Raw genomic sequence first — 21791 nt, 5'->3', positions numbered from 1 at the left:
TTTTTAGATTTGAGCTAAAAAGCATTATTTTACACTTTGGGCTATTCAAAAATAGCAGATCTACAAGCTCGTAGCGCGGCACCGAGTGCCGCGCTACGAGCTTGTAGATCTGCTATTTTTGAGAAATCGTGAAAATGTGTGCAAATCTTTGAATATATATATTTTTAAAGCGAACCATTTTTAACTCAAATCTTTGCTTCTGGGGGTCCCTGGAACAAAATATTTTGATGGGGGTCCGCGGCCAAATACATATAATTTTGGGGGTCCTTGACATGAAAAAGATTGAGCACCGCTGATATAGAAACATACGTTTTTCACAATACTGTTGAGATTTAGGAGACATGTAGAATCGGCTTCAGGTCTCAATGGGTTAACTCTTGAGTAGTGTACAAATGGAACCTATATGGTTCTCAAAGTGCGTCCGTGGGTCCGGTAGGAGACACAAAGAGTCTCCTTTGTTTCTCCTACCGGAACTCATTGGATGGAAGTCGGTATGGACCTCTGGAGAAACTAGAAAAAGCACTGCCAGACAGTGGTGGAAAGTAACTAAGTACATTTACTTAAGTACTGTACTTAAGTACAATTTTGAGGTATTTGTACTTTACTTGAGTATTTCCAATTTCCAATACTTTTACTTCTACTCCACTACATTTCAGAGGCAAATATTGTACTTTTACTCCACTACATTTATTTGAAAACTTGAGTTACTAGTTACTTTTCAGATATAAATTATGATATAATGAAACATACCTTAATCAGTTTAACCCTATTTTATACTTAGGCTATTTGAAAATAGCCGATCTACAAGCTCACAACGCGTCGCATCGCGACGCGTTGTGAGCTTGTAGATCGGCTATTTTCAAATATTTAGTACTTTTACTTTTGGTACTTTAAGTACACTTTGATGCCAATACTTTAGTACTTTTACTCAAGTAAATTTTGAATTCTGGACTTTTACTTGTAACAGAGTAGTTTTATATTGCAGTATTGGTACTTTTACTAAAGTAAAGAATTTGAGTACTTTTTCCACCACTGCTGCCAGACCCCTAGTGGTTGAAATCTGAAGATACGTCACGCGAAGCTTGGCCAATCAAGGGGACAGGTAGGAAAAGAGGGACAGACCGACCGACCGACCGGAGGAGAAGAGGGACAGACCGACAAAGCCTCATGTAGGCCGACCCCCTGGGTCTGGCAAAAAAAATTGGGAAATAAAAATGGGGAAAAAAAGAGATGGGGAGGGACACGCAGAAAAGATCGCCGGGAACGGGACTCGAACCTGCGATGTGCTAATCCAGGCTACATTAGAGCCTAAGTGCCCGGACTGCCCCTGATTTCATTCATTTAACCTGGAACTGTGTCATTTTTAGATTTGAGCTAAAAAGCATTATTTTACACTTTGGGCTATTCAAAAATAGCAGATATACAAGCTCATAGCGCGGCACCGAGTGCCGCGCTACGAGCTTGTAGATCTGCTATTTTTGAGAAATCGTGAAAATGTGTGCAAATCTTTGAATATATATATTTTTAAAGCGAACCGTTTTTAACTCAAATCTTTGCTTCTGGGGGTCCCTGGAACAAAATATTTTGATGGGGGTCCGCGGCCAAATACATATCATTTTGGGGGTCCTTGACATGAAAAAGTTTGAGCACCACTGATATAGAAACATACGTTTTTCACAATACTGTTGAGATTTAGGAGACATGTAGAATCGGCTTCAGGTCTCAATGGGTTAACTCTTGAGTAGTGTACAAATGGAACCTATATGGTTCTCAAAGTGCGTCCGGGTGTCCGGTAGGAGACACAAAGAGTCTCCTTTGTTTCTCCTACCGGGAACTCATTGGATGGAAGTCGGTATGGACCTCTGGAGAAACTAGAAAAAGTGCTCCTCGGAGCACTGCCAGACCCCTAGTGGTTGAAATCTGAAGATACGTCACGCGAAGCTTGGCCAATCAAGGGGACAGGTAGGAAAAGAGGGACAGACCGACCGACCGACCGGAGGAGAAGAGGGACAGACCGACAAAGCCAAAGCCAAAGCTTTTGGGTTTTAATTGGGAAATAAAAATGGGGGAAAAAAGAGATGGGGAGGGACACGCAGAAAAGATCGCCGGGAACGGGACTCGAACCTGCGATGTGCTAATCCAGGCTACATTAGAGCCTAAGTGCCCGGACTGCCCCTGATTTCATTCATTTAACCCATTAAGACCTGGAACTGTGTCATTTTTAGATTTGAGCTAAAAAGCATTATTTTACACTTTGGGCTATTCAAAAATAGCAGATATACAAGCTCATAGCGCGGCACCGAGTGCCGCGCTATGAGCTTGTAGATCTGCTATTTTTGAAAAATCGTGAAAATGTGTGCAAATCTTTGAATATATATCGTTTTAAAGCGAAACATTTTAACTCAAATCTCTGCTTCTGGGGGGTCCCTGGAACAAAATATTTTGATGGAGGTCCGCGGCCAAATACATATCATTTTGGGGGTCCTTGACATGAAAAAGATTGAGCCCCACTGACATAGAAACATAGGTTTTTCAGAAAACTGTTGGGATTTAGGAGACATGTAGAATCGGCCTCAGGTCTTAAAGGGTTAACCACAATCTATTCTACACAAAAGGCTGCCTTACAGGAGAAGGTGTCACCCCTGTTGGGTCTACACAGGAGAGCCATTTTCACCAACATGCAGTCTGTCTTAGAGGCGATCTGCTGGACCTGCGGGTCCGTCGCCGCCTTCCAGAGGTCATACATGTCCTGGCCGTGATGACCGCGCGAGTTCATCATCTGCCTGTAAATGCACGGGTGGTAGGGCGCCTTGAACCCATGTGTAAAGAAGTCGTGATGCTGTGGCGTGACGCCCACGATGTTGGCACAGATACCCATGACCACGTCGTCTATGTGCATGGAGGCAGTGGTGGAAAAAGTACTCAAATTCTTTACTTAAGTAAAAGTACCAATACTGCAATATAAAAATACTCTGTTACAAGTAAAAGTCCAGAATTTTAAATGTACTTGAGTAAAAGTACAAAAGTATTGGCATCAAAATGTACTTAAAGTACCAAAAGTAAAAGTACTAAATATTTGAAAATAGCAGATCTACAAGCTCACAACGCGTCGCATCGCGACGCGTTGTGAGCTTGTAGATCGGCTATTTTCAAATAGCCTAGGTATAAAATAGGTTTAAAGTGGTTAATGTGTGTTTCATTATATCATAGTTTATATCTGAAAAGTAACTTGTAACTAAAGTTTTCAAGTAAATGTAGTGGAGTAAAAGTACAATATTTGCCTCTGAGATGTAGTGGAGTAGAAGTAAAAGTATTGGAAATTGGAAATACTCAAGTAAAGTACAAATACCTCAAAATTGTACTTAAGTACAGTACTTAAGTAAATGTCCCTAGTTACTTTCCACCACTGGCATGGAGGCGTTAAGGCTCAGAGTGGCTTGGTAGATCTTCTCCACTACGTCCCCTGGAAACCACGTACCCAGACCCTGCCGTGTAGTCAGGGAAGGTCAACCACGGGTACATTTCGTAGGTCAAGTAATACTTGCTGTTCCTGTCTCGGATGGGCCCCGCCCCCGCGCCACACATGGCCCAGCCACAGGTGGGTGACCTTCCTCTGGGCCGCGTCCTGCAGGTGGTCCACCAGGTTAGGAGTGTGGACGAAAATGTCGTCGGCGGCCGTCATTTGAGGCATTTTGTTCAAAACGAACCAATCCTGCAAACTTTGGAAGACAATCTTAGCCAATCAGGATGTAATATGGAAAATCGGACAGATCCGTGTTGATCACATGACTATAGAGATACTGTGTACCGATTCGCGTGTTGTTTGCACCAAATCTGTAGAAGTAATATCCAAAAATGTGTTTTGCAAAAGTCGGCCTCATGGTGGCGCTATGACAGGCTGATCTGAAAAATGTGGGGCAGAGGTTCTGCTGTGGCATCCAGGGAGTGTGTGTGCGCAGTTTCACAGCGACCGGGCAAACGGCGGCGGAAATTATTTGCTCGCAGACAGAAGGACGGACGGACACACGGACACACGGGCACACGGACACACGGACGGACGGACAGGGGGCAAAACATACTCTCTCGCCATGCATTTCGGCCTGGCGGAGACAACAATACAGCAAAAGTCAAAACGGATAAAAAAAAACAATAAAACAATTCTAAAACAGATTAAAACGACAGCAAAACAGCAGCAACATCTAGGTGCTGAGCGATACATCTCGTAAGATGCTGATGTTAAAAAGGTGGGTTGTGAGCTTGCGAACACCTATTTGGAGAACACTTATTTTCCCTATTTGTTGTACGATTTATTTCTTAAACATTTTAAACCCATTGAGACGCATGTCACTTTAGATTTCTTTGGCTATTAAAAAATAGCAGATATGCAAGCTCATAGCGCGGCACCGAGTCATGGAGACTTGAATTCATGGTCCATGGATATCTTTTAGTTTTTTGTCACATTCCTAAGCCAATAATTTGATGACCAGCGGACCGGTGTAGGCAGCGGTTCCGGTAGGAGACACAAAGGAGACTCTTTGTGTCTCCTATACCGGAACCGCTGCCGGTCATCAAATTATTGGCTTAGGAATGCGACAAAAACAAAAAAATTAACCACAAATTCAAGTCTCCATGGGGTGACTAATCCAGTGGTTCTCAAACTTTTTCATGTCAAGGACCCCCAAATTGACACTTACTAGCCCGCGGACCCCCTTTTGAAAAGATAAGCCAGGGACCCCCATAAGAGAAGATTTTTACGGCTCTAGCAGTGATTCTCAATCATTGTAATTTAAGGACCCCCCCCAGTTTGACGTGCATTAGGCTACAGACCCCCATTTAATGGCATTTCTATCTCTGGGACCCCAATTCATATTGTAAAATCAATGTTCATTTAACTCTGAGAGTGTACAAATGGAACCAAATGGACCCGTTGGGGTCCATTTGGTTCCATTTGTACACTCTCAGAGTTACAGACCCACAAGGGTCCATTTGGTTCCTATAAATCATTTAACTGGGGACCCCCTGGTATCCCCTCAAGTACCCCTGGGGGTCCCCGGACCCCACTTTGAAAACCAACGGACTAATCGATAGGAGGGAAAAAAAAAGTCATTTTGGGGGTGAACTATCCCTTTAAAGTTAAAAAAGAAGTATCATTCAGCAGGTTCACCTGACTTGCTGCTGACGACGCCGGGCGTGCAGTTGACGCAGTCCTTGGTCAGGTGGCGGCGCGGCACCGTCACGTAGGCCGTCAGGGACGACACGTTGGCGCCCTCGGAGAGCGCCAGGAGGTCCTTGGGAAACTTGACGCTGGGCTGGGAGGACATATCTGTCGAGAGGACGGAGACCACGGTATCAAATTATCCCTTTAAGACCGGTAACGCATCTGTGTGTCATTTTTTTTTTTCTTTCTTTGGGCTATTCAAAAATAGCAGATCTACAAGCTCATAGCGCGGCACCAAGTGCCGCGCTATGAGCTTGTAGATCTGCTATTTTGGAAAAATCGTGATTTTTTTTTTTTGCAAATCTTTGAATATATATATATTTTTAAAACGATTTTTTTAAACTCAAATCTTTGCTTCTGGGGGATTCTACAAATGTCTTCTAAATCCTAACAGTTTTTTGAAAAAAAACCCCTATGTTGCTATAATCAGTGGTTCTCAAACTACCCCCAGTTACCCCCAAAAAATGACATGTATGTGTCTGCGGACCCCCGTGTCAAAATACGTTGTTCCAGGGACCCCCCAGAAGCAAAGATTTGAGTTAAAAATGTATATTCAAACATTTGCACATATTTTCCACGATTTCTCAAAAAATAGCAGATCTAGAGCTTGTATATCTGCAATTTTTTAATAGCCAAAGAAATCTAAAATGACACAGATCCATTCCCGGTCTTAAAGGGTTATTTGACGGCCATCTGAATCCCTCGACCGCATAATGTATTTATAGACATAAATACGGTGTATGTTACCGAACCCTTTTTTGCCGCTATTCGAGAGCAGCAGGAATCAGGGCGAGAGAGAGAGCGCACGAGGAAGCGGAGTGGTTAGTTTCAGGTCACTTTCTGTTCGATTGACCCGTTCAATCCCGGAACGCATCTGTGTCACTTTAGATTTCTTCGGCTATTCAAAAATAGCAGATATACAAGCTGAAAAATACATAAATAGCAGATCTACAAGCTATGAGCTTGGTTGAGGGACTGACGTTACAGTACCTGGTATTTTTCCGGTGATGAGAACGGAGTCTTCAAACAGCCAGATGTTGCCCTGGTTGTGAGGGAGCAGCAGGATGGTGACTGAAGAGAATACTGGACCACACACGCACACACACACACACACACACACACACACACACACACACACCACACACACACACACACACACACACACACACACACACACACACACACACACACACACACACACACACACACACATAGTTACATTATGCAAATTCTGACGAGAGAAACTATTTACACGAACTACTTAAACGACCCTATATACTTTGTTGTTTGTAACACTCACACATTTAACCAGCCAAACAACTCACTCAACGCTGGAGTAATTAAGACCTATCCCTCACAGTTTAACACGTATACAATACATGATAACCACAACACCAACTAATAATCACTTTTTCTCTGGTTGAAGATAATGCTAATCAACTTGTGACATTATGAATGTCATCATCACGCAGTGGTGGAAAAAGTACTCAAATGTTTTACTTAAGTAAAAGTATCAATACTGCAATGTAGAAGTACTCTGTTACAAGTAAAAGTCCGGAATTAAAAATGTACTTGAGTAAAAGTACCAAAGTATTGGCATCAAAATGTACTTAACGTACCAAAAGTAAAAGTACTCAAATGTTTGAAAATAGCAGATCTACAAGCTCACAACGCGTCGCATCGCGACGCGTTGTGAGCTTATAGATCGGCTATTTTCAAATAGCCTAGGTGTAAAATAGGGCTAAAGTGGTTAATGTGTGTTTTCATAATATATATTATATCATAATTTATATCTGAAAAGTAACTAGTAACTAAAGTTTTCAAATAATTGTAGTGGAGTAAAAGTACAATATTTTCCTCTGAGATGTAGTGGAGTAGAAGTAACAGTATTGGAAATTGGAAATACTCAAGTAAAGTACAAATACCCAAACATTTTACTTAAGTACAGTACTTAAGTAAATGTACATAGTTACTTTCCACCACTTATGAATGGCCATCATCATCAGTGGTTTACTGTAGGAGCACTTGTAGCGTGTAATGTGCAAACACCACCAGCAGGTGGTGTCACTGACACAGTGTTTTTTTTTGTTCAAGGGGTTTCAGCTGGTTAGATAATACAGCAGGGGAGGTGCCTCAAACTCTGGGTCGGTGCGGATGCATGATGATGACATCACAATAACGTGTTCCTCCAGCTGCTACTTATTACTCATTCTGTCTGTCTGTTTCCTCTCTCTCTCTCTCTCTCCTCTCTCTCTCTCTCTCTCTCTCTCTCTCTCTCTCTCTCCTCTCTCTCTCTCTTCTCTCCTCTCTCTCTCTCTCTCTCTCTCTCTCTCTCTCTCTCTCTCTTTACCCACGCTAGTGGCTACCCTCCCTCGCTCTACCCCTCGCTCCATCTGGCTTCCCCCTCGCTCTCATCCTGCCGTGTCTTCTTCTGTCGCTGCAAAACCCTCCTGCCTCTCAGCCAGAGCATGAGGAGGGTAATCACACAACGCCCACCCCCCACCCACCCCCCACCCCCCCGACCCCCCACCACCCACTCCCACCCAAGCAGAGGGTCCGGGCCCCTCGGCCTCTACTAACAAAGACCACGCGTCAACATGCACATGGGATGGGAGCCACCCCCCCAACCCCCCCCCCCACCACCACCACCCACCCATCCCTTCCCATCCTCCACATGGGGAGGGGAACGCGATACGGGACAATAGAGAGGGTTTTTTTTCCCTCCTATATCTGGGGGGATATGTTTCACCAGAGCTTGGCCTGTCCACAATTACTACACAATTCATCGCCTATTCGCAATTGTTTTTCATAATCGTCATAATGTTGAAAAAGTGTTCACATATATTTTGATATGTTTTAGTTTTATCGTTTTTTTTAATATGTTTTAGTGTTCATATATATTTCACAGCTTTCACAGCTTTCACAGCTCACAGCGCGTCGCGTCGCGATGCGACGCGACGCGCTGTGAGCTTGTAGTATCGGCTATTACCACATTATTCTTTGTTAAAGGTTTGAAGATATCAGTCCTTTTGTCCATTTGTCACATCTTCGATATTCACAAGCCTTTGAATCCCCCCTGATGCATTTGCACTATTATGATGTTAAAGGCATAGTTCACCCCCAAAATGACGTTTTTTCCTTTCCAATAGTCCCACCCCATGGAGACTTGAATTCATGCGACAAACACAAAACAAAAAAATATCCATGAATTCAAGTCTCCATGGGGTGACTATAGAAAATAGAAAATAGCAGATGCGATGCGACGCATTGTGAGGCTTGTAGATCGTCTATTTTCAAATGGCCGAAATGTATATAGGGCTGAAGTGGTTAATATCTTTTGTAATAATAATCAACATCTACAAAGTAACTAGTAACTAAAGTTTTCAAATAATTGTAGCGGAGTAAAAGTATAATATTCGCCTCTGAGATGTACTGTAGTGGAGTAGAAGTAGAAGTACTGCAAATTGGAAACACTCCCGTGAAGGAAAAAAAAAAGAAAAAACTCAAAATTTTACTTAAGTACAGTACTTGAGTAAATGTACTTAGTTACTTTACACCACTGGAAGCAGGAGGGCGTAAATCAATACAACGACCGTGGAACCTGGGCGTTGGATTACACCTTACAGTGCATTAGTACTGAAACTCTGCTGTCGTGTGACGGGAATGAAAACCTTCGTGACGAATTGTTTGTTGTCCACTGGGCTGCTGAGAGGCTCATCAATCTTAAATGAGCATATTTAATTCAAAATGAGTGTTAGAATAGCTTCTGTTACTGTAAATAAATGTGTGTGTGTTTTTTTTTTTTACATGTTTATTATTAGCATGCAGCACGAATGGCTTGGGGGCAGTTCTTTGCCGTTTTGGCACAAAATGGCTCAGTTGAGTGTTACTGCTGTTGCCTTTGGCTATTTGTCTCTTTTTGCGTTTGGACACTCGGGTTGGAAACTGATTTCATACACTACTCTGTCTTGTTTAAGCCATTAAGACCGGGAACGCATCTGTGTCATTTTAAGATTTATTTGGCTATTCAAAAATAGCAGATATACAAGCTCATAGCGCGGCACCGAGTGCTGCGCTATGAGCTTGTAGATCTGCAAACTAAAATGTTTTGCAAATAATTGGATATATATACGTATATTTTTTAAGCGAACATTTTTAACTCAAATCTTTGCTTCTGGGGGGTCCCTGGAACAACATGTTTTGAGATGTGGGTCCGCGGCCAAATACAATATAATTTTGGGGGTCCTTGACATGAAAAGAGTTTGAGAACCACTGATATTATAGCAACATTTTTTTTTAACTGTTAGGATTTAGAAGATATTTGTAGAATCCCCCAGAAGCAAAGATTTGAGTTACAAATGTTCACTTTAAGAAAAAAAAAAATATATATATTAAAAGATTTGCACACATTTTCAGGATAAAATAAATAAATAGCAGATATACAAGCTCATAGCGCGGCACTTGGTGCCGCGCTATGAGTTTGTAGATCTGCTATTTTTGAATAGCCAAAAAAATATAAAAAATGACACAGACGCTCACAACGCGCCACGATGCAACGCGTTGTGCGCTTGTAGATCGGCTATTTTCAATATTAATTTATTTTTGAAAGTATGTCAGTCAAGTATGGTTTTAATTTAGGTTATTTGTCATATCTGTCCTGTGCAACTTCAAAACTTCAAAGCCAAACATTAATGTAATTCGTATTCATTTGTTCAATGCCAAAAAACAATTATTTGCGTGACAATTAATCGTCAAGTAAAACTTCATAATCAGCAACTATAGAGTACAGAAGTCCTGACGTCACTCGTTCATCCCCTGGTTCGTAAAGTAATTTCTCTATGGAGAATAACATTGGGTCATCTTAGAATCGTCTCATATAGGAATTGTGGTCCAAAAATAAACAAACTGTCCTGGCGATATTGTCAGGGAGGTGGCTCTGTATCGTTTATGATAGTCAGTCAGTTATATTTGATACAGTCTGTTTCTGGCGAAAATGTAACTAATTCGGCGGAAGTAACATTATCGTTTTCTCACCGTCAGTTGATGCTTCATATCCATAAGAGTCAAACCGCCGGGACCATTTGTTTATTATTAGAACACAGTTCTTATTTGACGCGATATTAACTTAAAGACGTCTATGGGAATTCAGAATAGGGGTGGAAAACCGCGAACCAGGTAGGATGCGTAAATTACGACAGACTTCGGTGCTCTATAGTCAATACCACACAGCTGCTCTGAAGTGGATGACGTTCAGTGGTGGAAAAAGTACTCAAATGTTTTACTTAAGTAAAGGTATCAGTACTGGAATGTAGAAGTACTCTGTTACAAGTAAAAGTCGGGAATTCAAAATGGCACTTGAGTAAAAGTACAAAAGTATTGGTATCAAATTGTACTTAAAGTACCAAAAGTAAAAGTACTAAAATGTTTGAAAATAGCAGATCTACAAGCTCACAACGCGTCGCATCGCAACGCGTTGTGAGCTTGTAGATCGGCTATTTTCAAACAGCCTATGTATAAAATATGGCTAAAGTGGTTAATGTTTGTTTTATAATATAATCATTTATATTTACAAAGTAACTAGTAACTAAAGTTTTCAAATAATTGTAGTGGAGTAAAAGTGCAATATTTGCCTCTGAGATGTAGTGGAGTAGAGGTAAAAGTACTGAAAACTGGAAATAGTCCCAGTAAAGTAAAAGTACCTCAAAAGTATACTTAACGTACAGTACTTGATTAAATGTACTTAATTACTTTCCACCACTGATGACGGACGTTGTACTCACTGGGTCTCTTGCTGGTCCTCCAGGGCAGAGGGCTGGGGACGTAGCCCTCCATGGTGGCCATCAGCACCAGGCTGAGGCCCGGGCTGTAGGGCACCCTGAGCAGCACCTCGCCCCGGGCCCCCCCGGCCCGCCGGGACGTCCGGAGGGCGTGGTCGACGTACACGTCCACCGAGGCGCCCGCCAGAGGCCGCCGAGTCACCGCGTCCTTCACCTGCACCCTCAGGGCAAACTCCGGGGTCTCTGTTTAGAGGAGGAGGAGGAAACGACAACCGTTTAAAAAATGTGGACGAATTTAGCAAGCTCTTTTTTTCAACCCGTTACGACCGGGAACGCGCCGTCCGTGTAACCACTTTAACCATTATTTTATACTTTGGGCTATTCAAAAATAGCAGATCTGCAAGCTCATAGCGTGGCACCGAGTGTTCTATGAGCTGATCTATGAGCTTGTAGATCTGCTATTTTTTTTTTAAATCGTGAAAATTTTTGCAAATATATTTTTCAAAGCGATTTTTTTTTTAACTCAAATATTTGCTTCTGGGGGGTCCCCGGAACAACATATTTTGAGAGTGGGGTCCTCGGCCAAATACATATCATTTTGGGGGTCCTTGACATGAAAGAGTTTGAGAACCACTAATTATAGCAACATACTAGGATATTAGGATTTAGAAGACATTTGTACAATCCCCCAGAAGCAAAGATTTTAGTTACAAATGTTCTCTTAAAAAATATATGTATTCAAAGATTTGCACACATTTTCATGATTACATTTTTTTTTTTTGCAGATCTACAAGCAATTTTTGAATAGCCAAAGTATATATAAGATAATGGTTAAAGTGGTTCAAATCTAAAATGACAGATGCTTTCCCGGTCTAAAACACAAGTTAATAGATCAAAAGCATAGAAATAGTAATCTAGGCTCATAGTTAAACCTATTATCAGTCTAAAGTTAAACAGTATAATACTAAAATACCATGAGAGATATACTGTATGAGTAATGTGTTGTTTAGACCAGTGATACTCATACTTCTTAGTGTCAAGGACCCCCAAATTGTTGTGTATTTGGTCGGGGACCCCCATCTGAAAATGTTTTGTGTCAGGGACCCCTTGAAGAGAAGAGATTTTGGGGGTCCTTGACATGAAAAAGTTTGAGAACCACTGATATAGAAACATACGTTTTTTTAAACTGTAGGATTTAGAAGACATTTGTAGAATCCCCAGAAGCAGAGATTTGAGTTACAAATGTTCGCTTTAAAAAAAAAATATATATATATATATATATATATATATTCAAAGATTTGCACAAATCTTAACGATTTTTCAAAAATAGCAGATCTACAAGCTCGTAGCGCGGCACCGAGTGCCGCGCTACGAGCTTGTAGATCTGCTATTTTTTTAATAGCCAAAGGAATCTAAAAATGACACGGATGCGTTCCCGGTCTTTAAAGGGTTAAGGATAGTAGAGTGAAGATATAGGGCAGGAAACGGGGAGAGAGACGAAGAGTGACACGCAGTACAGGCCGTCGGGCTCGGGAATTGAGCCTGCGACTCGCTGTCAGGCTGCATTAGAGCCTATGTGTGTGGTACGCGCATTACCCGCTAGGCCATCGGCAGTGGTGGAAAAGGTACTCAAACGTTTTAGTTAAGTAAAAGTATCAATACTGCAATCTAGAAGTGCTCTGTTACAAGTAAAAGTCCGGTGTTCAAAATTTACTTGAGTAAAAGTACAAAAGTATTGGTATCAAAATAAAAGTACCAAAAGTAAAAGTACTGAAATGTTTGAAAATAGCAAATCTACAAGCTCACAACGCGTTGTGAGCTTGTAGATCGGCTATTTTCAAATAGCCTAGGTATAAAATATGGCTTAAGTGGTTCATGTATGTTTTATAATGTAATAATTTATATCCGCAAGGTAACTAGTAACTAAAGTTTTCAAATAATTGTAGTGGAGCAAAAGTACAATATTTGGATCCAAGATGTAGTGGAGTAGAAGTAAAAGTATTGGAAACACATTAGTTACTACATGTACTCAAGTACTGTACTTAAGTACAATTTTGAGGTACCTTTTACTTTACTGAAGTATTTCCAATTGTTCCAATACTTTTACTTCTACTCCACTACATCTCAGAGGCAAATATTGTACTTTTACTCCACTACAAGATATAAATGATTACATTATAAAACATACATTAACCACTTTAGCCCTATTTTATACCTAGGCTATTTGAAAATATAGCTGATCTACAGCTTGTAGATCTGCTATTTTCATACTTTTACTTTTGGTACTTTAAGTACATTTTGATACCAATACTTTTGTACTTTTACTCAAGTACATTTTCAATTCCAGACTTTTACTTATAACGGAGTATTTCTACATTGCAGTACTGATACTAAAAAAAAGTTTGTACTTTTTCCACCACTGACCATTGACATAGGAATAACCAGCATTTGTCTGGTGTACCTGCAGTTACCAAAGATCTGTATATGCAGTGGTGGAAAGTAACAAAGTACATTTACTTAAGTACTGTACTTAAGTACGATTTTGAGGTATTTGTACTTTACTTGAGCGTTTCCAATTTCCAATACTTTTACTTCTACTCCACTACATCTCAGAGGCAAATATTGTACTTTTACTCCACTACAATTATTTGAAAACTTTAGTTACTAGTTACTCTTCAGATATAAATCATGATATAATGAAACATACATTAACCACTTTAACCCTATTTTATACCTGGGCTATTTGAAAATAGCCGATCTACAAGCTCACAACGTGTCGCGATGCGACGCGTTGTGAGCTTGTAGATCTGCTATTTTCAAATATTTAGTACTTTTACTTTTGGTACTTTAAGTACATTTTGATGCCAATACTTTTGTACTTTTACCCAAGTAAATTTTGCATTCTGGACTTGTAACAGAGTATTTTTATATTGCAGTATTGGTACTTTTACTTAAGTAAAGAATTTGAGTACTTTTTCCACCACAAGATCTATATATGCTAACAATTCATGTCACATGATGACAAACCCCCCCCCCCCCTCGGTAACCTTTCGCTGGTCATAAAATAGTGATGAGCCAACAGCGGCACGGAGGAAAAATACATCAAAGTCAAGTGGCAAGAGGAGCCACGTGCCTCCCTTAGTCATGTCCTCCATTCTAAACTCTGTAATGTGCACATCGTCCACATTAGACTCACCACTCCACCAATGAACAGTGAACAAGGGAAAGACTGCTTTCATATTTTATGCCCCAGGCAGTGGTATAAAGTAACTAAGTACATCTACTCAGGTATTGTACTTAAAGGGATATTTCACTTTCAAATAAAATAAACATTAAAAATAAATATTTTTAAAAAATGAAAAAAGTTATGGCAAAATCACGGCCCCCTCACACATTAGTAGGACACTCTAATGCGTGAGGGGGCCGTGATTTTTCCATTACTTTTTTCATTTATTTTTAATATATTTTTTAAATGTTTATTTTATTTGAAAGTGAAATATCCCTTTAAGTACAATTTTGAGGGATTTTTACTTTACTGGAGCACTTTCAATTTGCTGTCCTTTTACTTCTACTTCCACTACATCTCAGACGCAAATATTGTACTTTTTACTCCACTACAATTATTAGAATTTTCTGTTACTTGTTACTTTGCAATTATCAACTATTATATTTGAAAACATACATTAACCACTTTAGCCCTATTTGATACCTAGGCTATTTGAAAATAGCCGATCTACAAGCTCACAACGCGTCGTGATGCGACGCGTTGTGAGCTTGTAGATCTGCTATTTTCAAACATTTCAGTACTTTTACTTTTGGTACTTTAAGTACATTTTGATACCAATAGTTTTGTACTTTTACTCAAGTCACCACTGCCAACGAACAGTGAACAAGGGAAAGACTGCTTTCATATTTTATGCCCCAGGCAAAATGGAACAATCTCCAGGACTCTCTGACTCTCAGAGATCAGTTTCAGAGGCATTTAGCAAATTATTATTTGTTTTCCCTACATTTTAATCCCACGATATTTGTAACTATTTTTTTTCACCCATTGCCAATTGCCTAAGCTGTAATCATGGGCGCTACTCTCCCTCTGCTAGCCTGGAGAGAGCCCCGAACTAAGCTCATGCCTCCTTCAATGCATGAGGAGTGAGCAGGCCGATTCTTATCACCCGACAGGGGGGGGGAGTTTCCCCGGTAGGACGTAGCGCGTGGAAGGAACACCTTATTCCAACCAGTTCCTTTCCCCTTCATCAGGCGCCCCGGCTGGCCAGGGGGAGGCGGTATAAAGACCAGGATTACTGCATGTTTTTTGTGAGGGTATTAAACTACCCTAGGGGACACGTGGAGAACATGCAAACTCCACACAGAAAGGCCCTTTCACCAAACCCACCTAGGGTATGGGTACTGATGACGCGGAGGAGAGGACACGCCCCCTAGCGCCCTGCTGTGAGGCGACAGTGCTTCCGACTGCGCCACCGTGCCGCCGCATTTAGCCAATTAAATAGTTCTCACACTTTCAAGATTTTTTTCTAAAATGTTCAAAAATAGCAGATATACAAGCTCGCAGCGCGGCACGAAGTGTCGCGCTGTGAGCTTGTATATCTGATATTTTTGGATAGCCAACGCAAAAATTATTTCCAGGGTTCTAATGGGTTAAGATCATACATGGGCCACATGCAGCCCAGGGGCCACATGCGGCCCCCACCTTCACTTAATGCGGCCCGCAGGTTAAAGGTTTAATGACATTCACTTTTACACCACATTCAAAGTCTTTGTCCTGGTCCTTCAAAAGTGTACAAAAAGTTTTAAGTGAAAATTCCATTCCAGTGATCAATGGCAGGTGTTTTTCTCTCACATTTCTAAAGCCTTTTCAACTGCAATGAAAAAAGAAATCTTTGCCTGCGGGTGTCGCTGGTGAGGGATTTTGCCTGTCAATCATCGCCTCTGCTCCGCCCCCCCCCAAAGGAAAGGATAGGGGAGGGGAGGGGCGAGGAGGAGAGTGGGCGGGATTATTCGACAGTGACCTCACTGTCGAAGGGCCAAGCTCAGATTACTTTTCAGCCTAATTATTCAGAAAACCCCAGACCACAGAAAATCCACTGAATGTTTTAAGTTCAGGTTTTTTGGGTGTAATTGAGGTCATAAAACCCCAAATAAAACATTGAAAATAAAAAAAGTGAAAATGAATGTCATGATACCTTTAATATCAGAATAGTGCTATATTATTGATTTCAGCTGTTACAATTGCAAACATGACCTGCTTTAATTACTTCAGTCTATATTAGTAGCTCAATGACTTGTATTACAATTACATTGTCTTTTTTTATGCCCAAAGTATTTGTATTTAAGTTCATAAAGTTAAAGGTAGGGTAAGTGATACTTTTTGGTTAAAACAAAAAGTATTTTGTTAAAAGGTTAAAATACTATATTCTGATAGTGATCATTGCTATAGAGTGTTTGTTCAGTAACAGATGTCTCCCTGTCTCTCCAGCTCTTTAATAAACAGAAAATAAAAATTTCGGTAGGTGTCAAAATCTCAGCCAATCAGGAAAAAGTACCAATTTTTAAGCTTAATTTGTATAGTGTTCCAGTTCCAATTTTGTCTGCTAATTTCTTAGTGTCATCACTTCCAATTTCACTTGTTTAATCTGTATCCTGATTGAGTTCTCTGTCCTGGTTGGATAAAATTGGAAATGAAACTGAAACTGAAACGAAAATGCATATTCTGTTTAATAAAGAGGTGGAGAGAGACAAGGAGACTCCTAATACTGAACAAACACTCTATAGCAATGAGTACTATCAGAATATAGAGCTATTTAACAATTATCTTAACCAACGCAAATCACTTACCCTACCTTTAAATAAGAATTTTACTTTTCAGGATTCCAATTCAAAAATAGCAAAACATAATGAGCACTCCAATTCAAAAGTAGCAAAAATAGCCAATCTACAAGCTCAAAACGCGTCGCACTGCGACGCGTTTTGAGCTTGTAGATTGGCTATTTTTGCTACTTTTGTGTGACATAGAATGGCCCGACAGCATATTCAATGTGGCCCTCTGGAGTGAGTGTGGAAATATAGTGGCCCTCTCCATCATCAAAGTTGCCCACCCCTGGTTAAGATGCTACTTGAGGATGCATTACACATAAGGACCGCACCTGCTTTGCGTAGCCCTTATGTATCGGCACTGTGACGTTTTTTAATGTTGTTCGATATATATTGCACTTTATTTAAAATTGTATCGTTTTTTTTGTGATCACGTTGTGCTCAGGGCGTCCTTGAAAAAGAGAGCTTGCTCTCAACGGTTTTCCCTGAATAAATAAACGTCATATAAAGAAGAAATAGAGCAGGCATTCCAATGAATATAAGTCACATCTGCAAAAATAGACTTATTCATGCAAACTACAGCACAAAAAGGCTATACAACCTGTAATGCAACCGCAACCTAGTTACAGTGCATACCGTGTGTATATATCACTGTAAGGAATGCAGTGTTGGCCTTAATTATATTAGTCAGTGCAATTCAGAAATACTCTGCTAAAAGTAGAAGTCCAGAATTCAAAATGTACACATGTATTGGTAACAAAATATACTTAAAGTACCAAAAGTAAAAGTGCTCATTGTGCAGAATGTCCCATTTCACAAGTTTGACAAAGACAATCGTTTGAAAAAAGCAGATCTACAAGCTCGCAACGCGAAGCATTGTGAGTAGATTGTAATAGCTGTAGTAGCTTGTAGATTGGCTATTTTCAAATGGCCGAAATGTATATAGGGCTGAAGTGGTTAATGTATGTTTTCAAAAAATAATCAAAATGTACAAAGCAACTAGTAACTAAAGTTTCCAAATAATTGTAGTGGAGTAAAAGTACAATATTTGCCTCTGAGATGCAGTGGGGTAGAAGTAAAAGTACTGAAAATTGGAAATACTCCAGTAAAGTAAAAGTTCCTCAAAATTGCACTAAAGGACAGTACTTGTGTAAATGTAATTAGTTAGTTTACACCACTGATATTAGTCCAGTGCCGGCAGGTTATACGGAGGAGGGGTGGTTCTTCTAGGTCATCAACAGAGCTGTTTACAGTAATGCCTTGTGAATGTTTCTTGGGCCTAATTCAAATAAACGTGCTGGGAGGTTCCCATGAGGGCGTTGTATTAATTTGCTTTTAATGACCAAAATAAAACTACTACTACTATACAGAGTACCGATTCGATACCATGAGTAGGTTAAAGAACATCTAGGTCCTAGATCCATCCATCCATCCATCTTCAACCGCTTATCCGGAGTCGGGTCGCTCGGGCAACAGTTCCAGCAGAGAGCACCAGACTTTCCTCTCCTGAGCAACATTAGCCACTTCCTCCAGGGGGATCCCGAGGCGTTCCCAGGCACAGTGTGGAGATGTAATCCCCCCCACCTGGTCCTTGGTCTGCCCCTAGGTCCTAGATGTTTTTTAAATTACGTATCGCATCGGTACTCTGTATAGTACTAGTAGTTTTATTTTGGCCAACTATAGATGTTTTGAACCCCAAAGCACCCAAAGGCACCTCTGAAAGATGCCTGCAGTATGCTTGGTAGAATTGAGAAATTGACCATTGCCATAGGAGGAATAACCAGCAGCATTTGTCTGGTATACCTGGCAGCTGCCAAAGATGTATATACTAACAGAGTGGGGGTCCAGGGACCCTCAGGGTTCCTTGAGGGGGTTTCGAATGGACCCTTGCAGGTCTGTAACTCTGAGAGTGTAGCCTACAAATGGAACCAAATGGACCCCTACAAGTTAGCAACATAATTGAAATACCACAGTTTAAGTATAAAACAGTAGTGCAACATCACCTGAAGCATTCAAAATACAAAATAATGTATTACTGTAAATTACATAATTATCATCAAGTGATAAGTTACGTGACTAGCATACTCACCGATACCAGCATGTTAGGCGGTATCGGTGGTCGTTCCGATCCCAAGAACAACTCTACTCATCACCTCTAAACCAGTGGTTCTCAAACTTTTTCATGTCAAGGACCCCCAAATTGACACTCATTAGCCCGCGGACCCCCATTTGAATAGATATGCCAGGGACCCCCCATAAGAGAAGATTTTCACGGCTCTAGCGGTGATTCTCAACCATTTTAATTTCAAGGACCCCCAGTTTGACATGCATTAGGCTACGGACTCCCATTTAATGGCATTTCTATCTCTGGGACCCCAATTTCTATTGTAAAATCAATGTTCATTTAACTCTGAGAGTGTACAAATTTGTACACTCTCAGAGTTAAACAGACCCATAAGGGTCCATTTGGTTCCTAACTATCCATCATTTAGCTGGGGACCCCCTGGAACTCTCTCAAGGACCCCTGGGGGCTTACATACACATCCTCTACACTTCCACAAAAATGGCACAAATAGTACATTTTGAATAATGTTTCTGTGTATTTATTATTGTACTGTATGTCCCCGGGCAATATAGAAGCACGGGGGTAGTGTGTGTGGTGAGTTCTGGGTTCTCATAGCGCGGTACTCGGTGCCGCGCTATGAGCTTATAGATCTGCTATTTTTTGAATAGCCCAAAGAAATCTAAAAATGACACAGATGCGTTCCCGGTCTTAATTGGGTTAAAAGAGGGGGTGGTGTTTTGTTGCAGTGGGTGTCGGCAGCAGAGGACGTGGGGAATGGTGGATGAACACACACCCACCCCACCCCACCCACCCACCCAACAGTAAACAAAGACTGGCACCCTGGTGGCTATCAGTGGAAGTGATATGCTGGTATATTATTAGCAATATACTGTATCAGAAGGGAGCACACATTATAGGATTAACATATACATTCACCTTCACTATACGGAGCCTGGCTGCTAATAGCTGCATGGCCAGGGCAGAGAGAGAGAGAGAGAGAGAGATTAAAACGCTCTCTAATCCCTCACACCTTCACAATGATATTAGTACATTTATAATCCGATTAGACGGCGCTGGCTAGACTCTCTGCAACAACGTCTACCAACATTCCATCGGGACGTTAAATAGCCTATAACTGTTATCAAGACCACGCTAATACAGTTTATCAGGAGGACATTGAAAACACAGCTAGGTTACAAAGGATGTAAGTATAGGCAGGTGGCAGTGTTATTGATGCTGTACCTAAACAGTGCCTGCGTGGTTTAGGCACAATTTTGCCCAAAATATTTAATTTCAACAAACCATTGAAAAGCCTTTGTTTGGTTCAATTGTTACAGTGTAATATAATACACCCAGGCTTTTATTGTGTATAGCTAATGTGCATATGTGTATAGCTAATTTTAATATTTCTCCAAAGCTATCTGTGTCATTTTAGATTTTATGGCGTTGGCTATTAAAAAGAAAAAAATAGCAGATATACAAGCTCACAGAGCATCACTCCGTGCCGCACTGCGAGCTTGTAGATCTGCTATTTATTTTTATTAAATAAAGAGAAGAACTACTGATTTTAGAAGTCATTTGTAGGCCAGGTCTTAATGGGATAGTACAGGATTCTATTGTTCAGTAATAGCGAGAAAAGTCTAAATTCAGTGACGGATGCATTTAGTGAATTTAGACTTTTCTCTGTAACAGGATAGGTGGGCACTATATAGGGATATCTGGGCACCTCGATGTAAAATTGGCTATTTTGTCCAAAATATATATTTTTTTAAATATTACTTAAGTAATAAAGTATACATGATTAGAAAATGCACTCGACAATTAAGGTCTAATATTTCTACAATTGCTACAAATCGCTACAAAACCTGTACATCCAGTCATTTTGGGGCATAAACAAGAAGTTGAAGGATAAAAATAAGTCTCCTATTGACATACCGTGCATGTTCACATCATGTATACTTTACTATATTTACTTTTTTTTTTTTACATTTTGGACAAAATAGCCAATTTCACATCGAGGTGCCCAGATGTCCCTATAGTGCCCAGTGCCCACCTATCCTGTATCCCCCTTCTCGCTCAACGTTTTTAACATTTTCTCCCAAAACAAAGCGAAATGGTCTTTTCCTCCATAAGCCCATGCTCCATAGTGATCACTCTTTACCTGCTATGAGGACTTTACCCGGGGTGTGATCAGTGACCATGATCCCTGATGCCTCCCTGGCTGTGGCATTGTCCTCCTCCTCGGACAGGGAGGAGGAGGAGGAGGAGGAGGAGGAGAGCACCACCAGGCCGCTGACTCCAGCTCCATCAGCAGCCTCCTCCTCATCCCCGCACGCAACGGTCACCAACGCGCACAGCACCAGCAGCAGGTAACGGTCCATGTTGTTGGCCGGCGTCGTGGCGAGCGGAGGGAGCCCAGAAGAGAAGAAAAGCCCAAAAAGACATCACTTAAACACTGGGGTAGGTCCGCGGAACGAGCTCGACAACACAGGAGGATGGATGGATTGGATACAATGTCTCTGGATACAATGTATCTCTGTTGTTTATGCAGGAGGAGGAGGCCTCCTCATGGAAACAGGGGCAGATGGATGGGATGGAGCCACGCAATCAAAGCGTGCAGCGGGTTAGAGAGGGGCTGGTGCTGAGGTTGACTGTGCGCGTGTGCGTGTGTGTGTGCGGTGGGGATCATGGGGTGTCTTGTTTTGCCTTGTGAGTGGTTAGGGCAGGCACGCCTCTACAGATACATTTAACCCACTGTTTCCCAAACAGTGGGTCGGACTCGGGGACACATTTTTTATGGGTCACACACTCACAAGTCACTGTTAATTTTGAATAACACACCATTTAGTTTTGGTCCTATTTTAGTGAAATTGTTTAGTCTTCTTAGTCTAGTCTTAGTCGG

The 21791-nt window shown here is 41.1% G+C and overlaps 1 protein-coding gene across 1 annotated transcript in view; it reads right to left on the bottom strand.

Moving 5' to 3' along the window:
• Positions 1 to 21270, bottom strand: part of fam171b (family with sequence similarity 171 member B) — a gene marked incomplete at both ends in the record, with an annotated part of 31730 nt that extends 10460 nt beyond the window's left edge. The window contains 4 exons of the mRNA XM_080422368.1: positions 5165 to 5323; positions 6209 to 6301; positions 10999 to 11238; positions 21051 to 21270. Coding sequence (XP_080278494.1) covers positions 5165 to 5323; positions 6209 to 6301; positions 10999 to 11238; positions 21051 to 21270 — 712 coding nt within the window. The remainder of the gene's footprint in view (positions 1 to 5164; positions 5324 to 6208; positions 6302 to 10998; positions 11239 to 21050) is intronic.
• Between the last annotated feature and the right edge of the window lie 521 nt (positions 21271 to 21791).

Source organism: Gymnoscopelus braueri (genome assembly GCF_963280865.1).
Source record: "Gymnoscopelus braueri genome assembly, chromosome: 24".
Lineage (NCBI taxonomy): Eukaryota > Metazoa > Chordata > Actinopteri > Myctophiformes > Myctophidae > Gymnoscopelus > Gymnoscopelus braueri.
The sequence above is the reverse complement of the archived record's forward strand: the minus strand, read 5'-3'. Positions and strand labels throughout refer to the sequence as shown.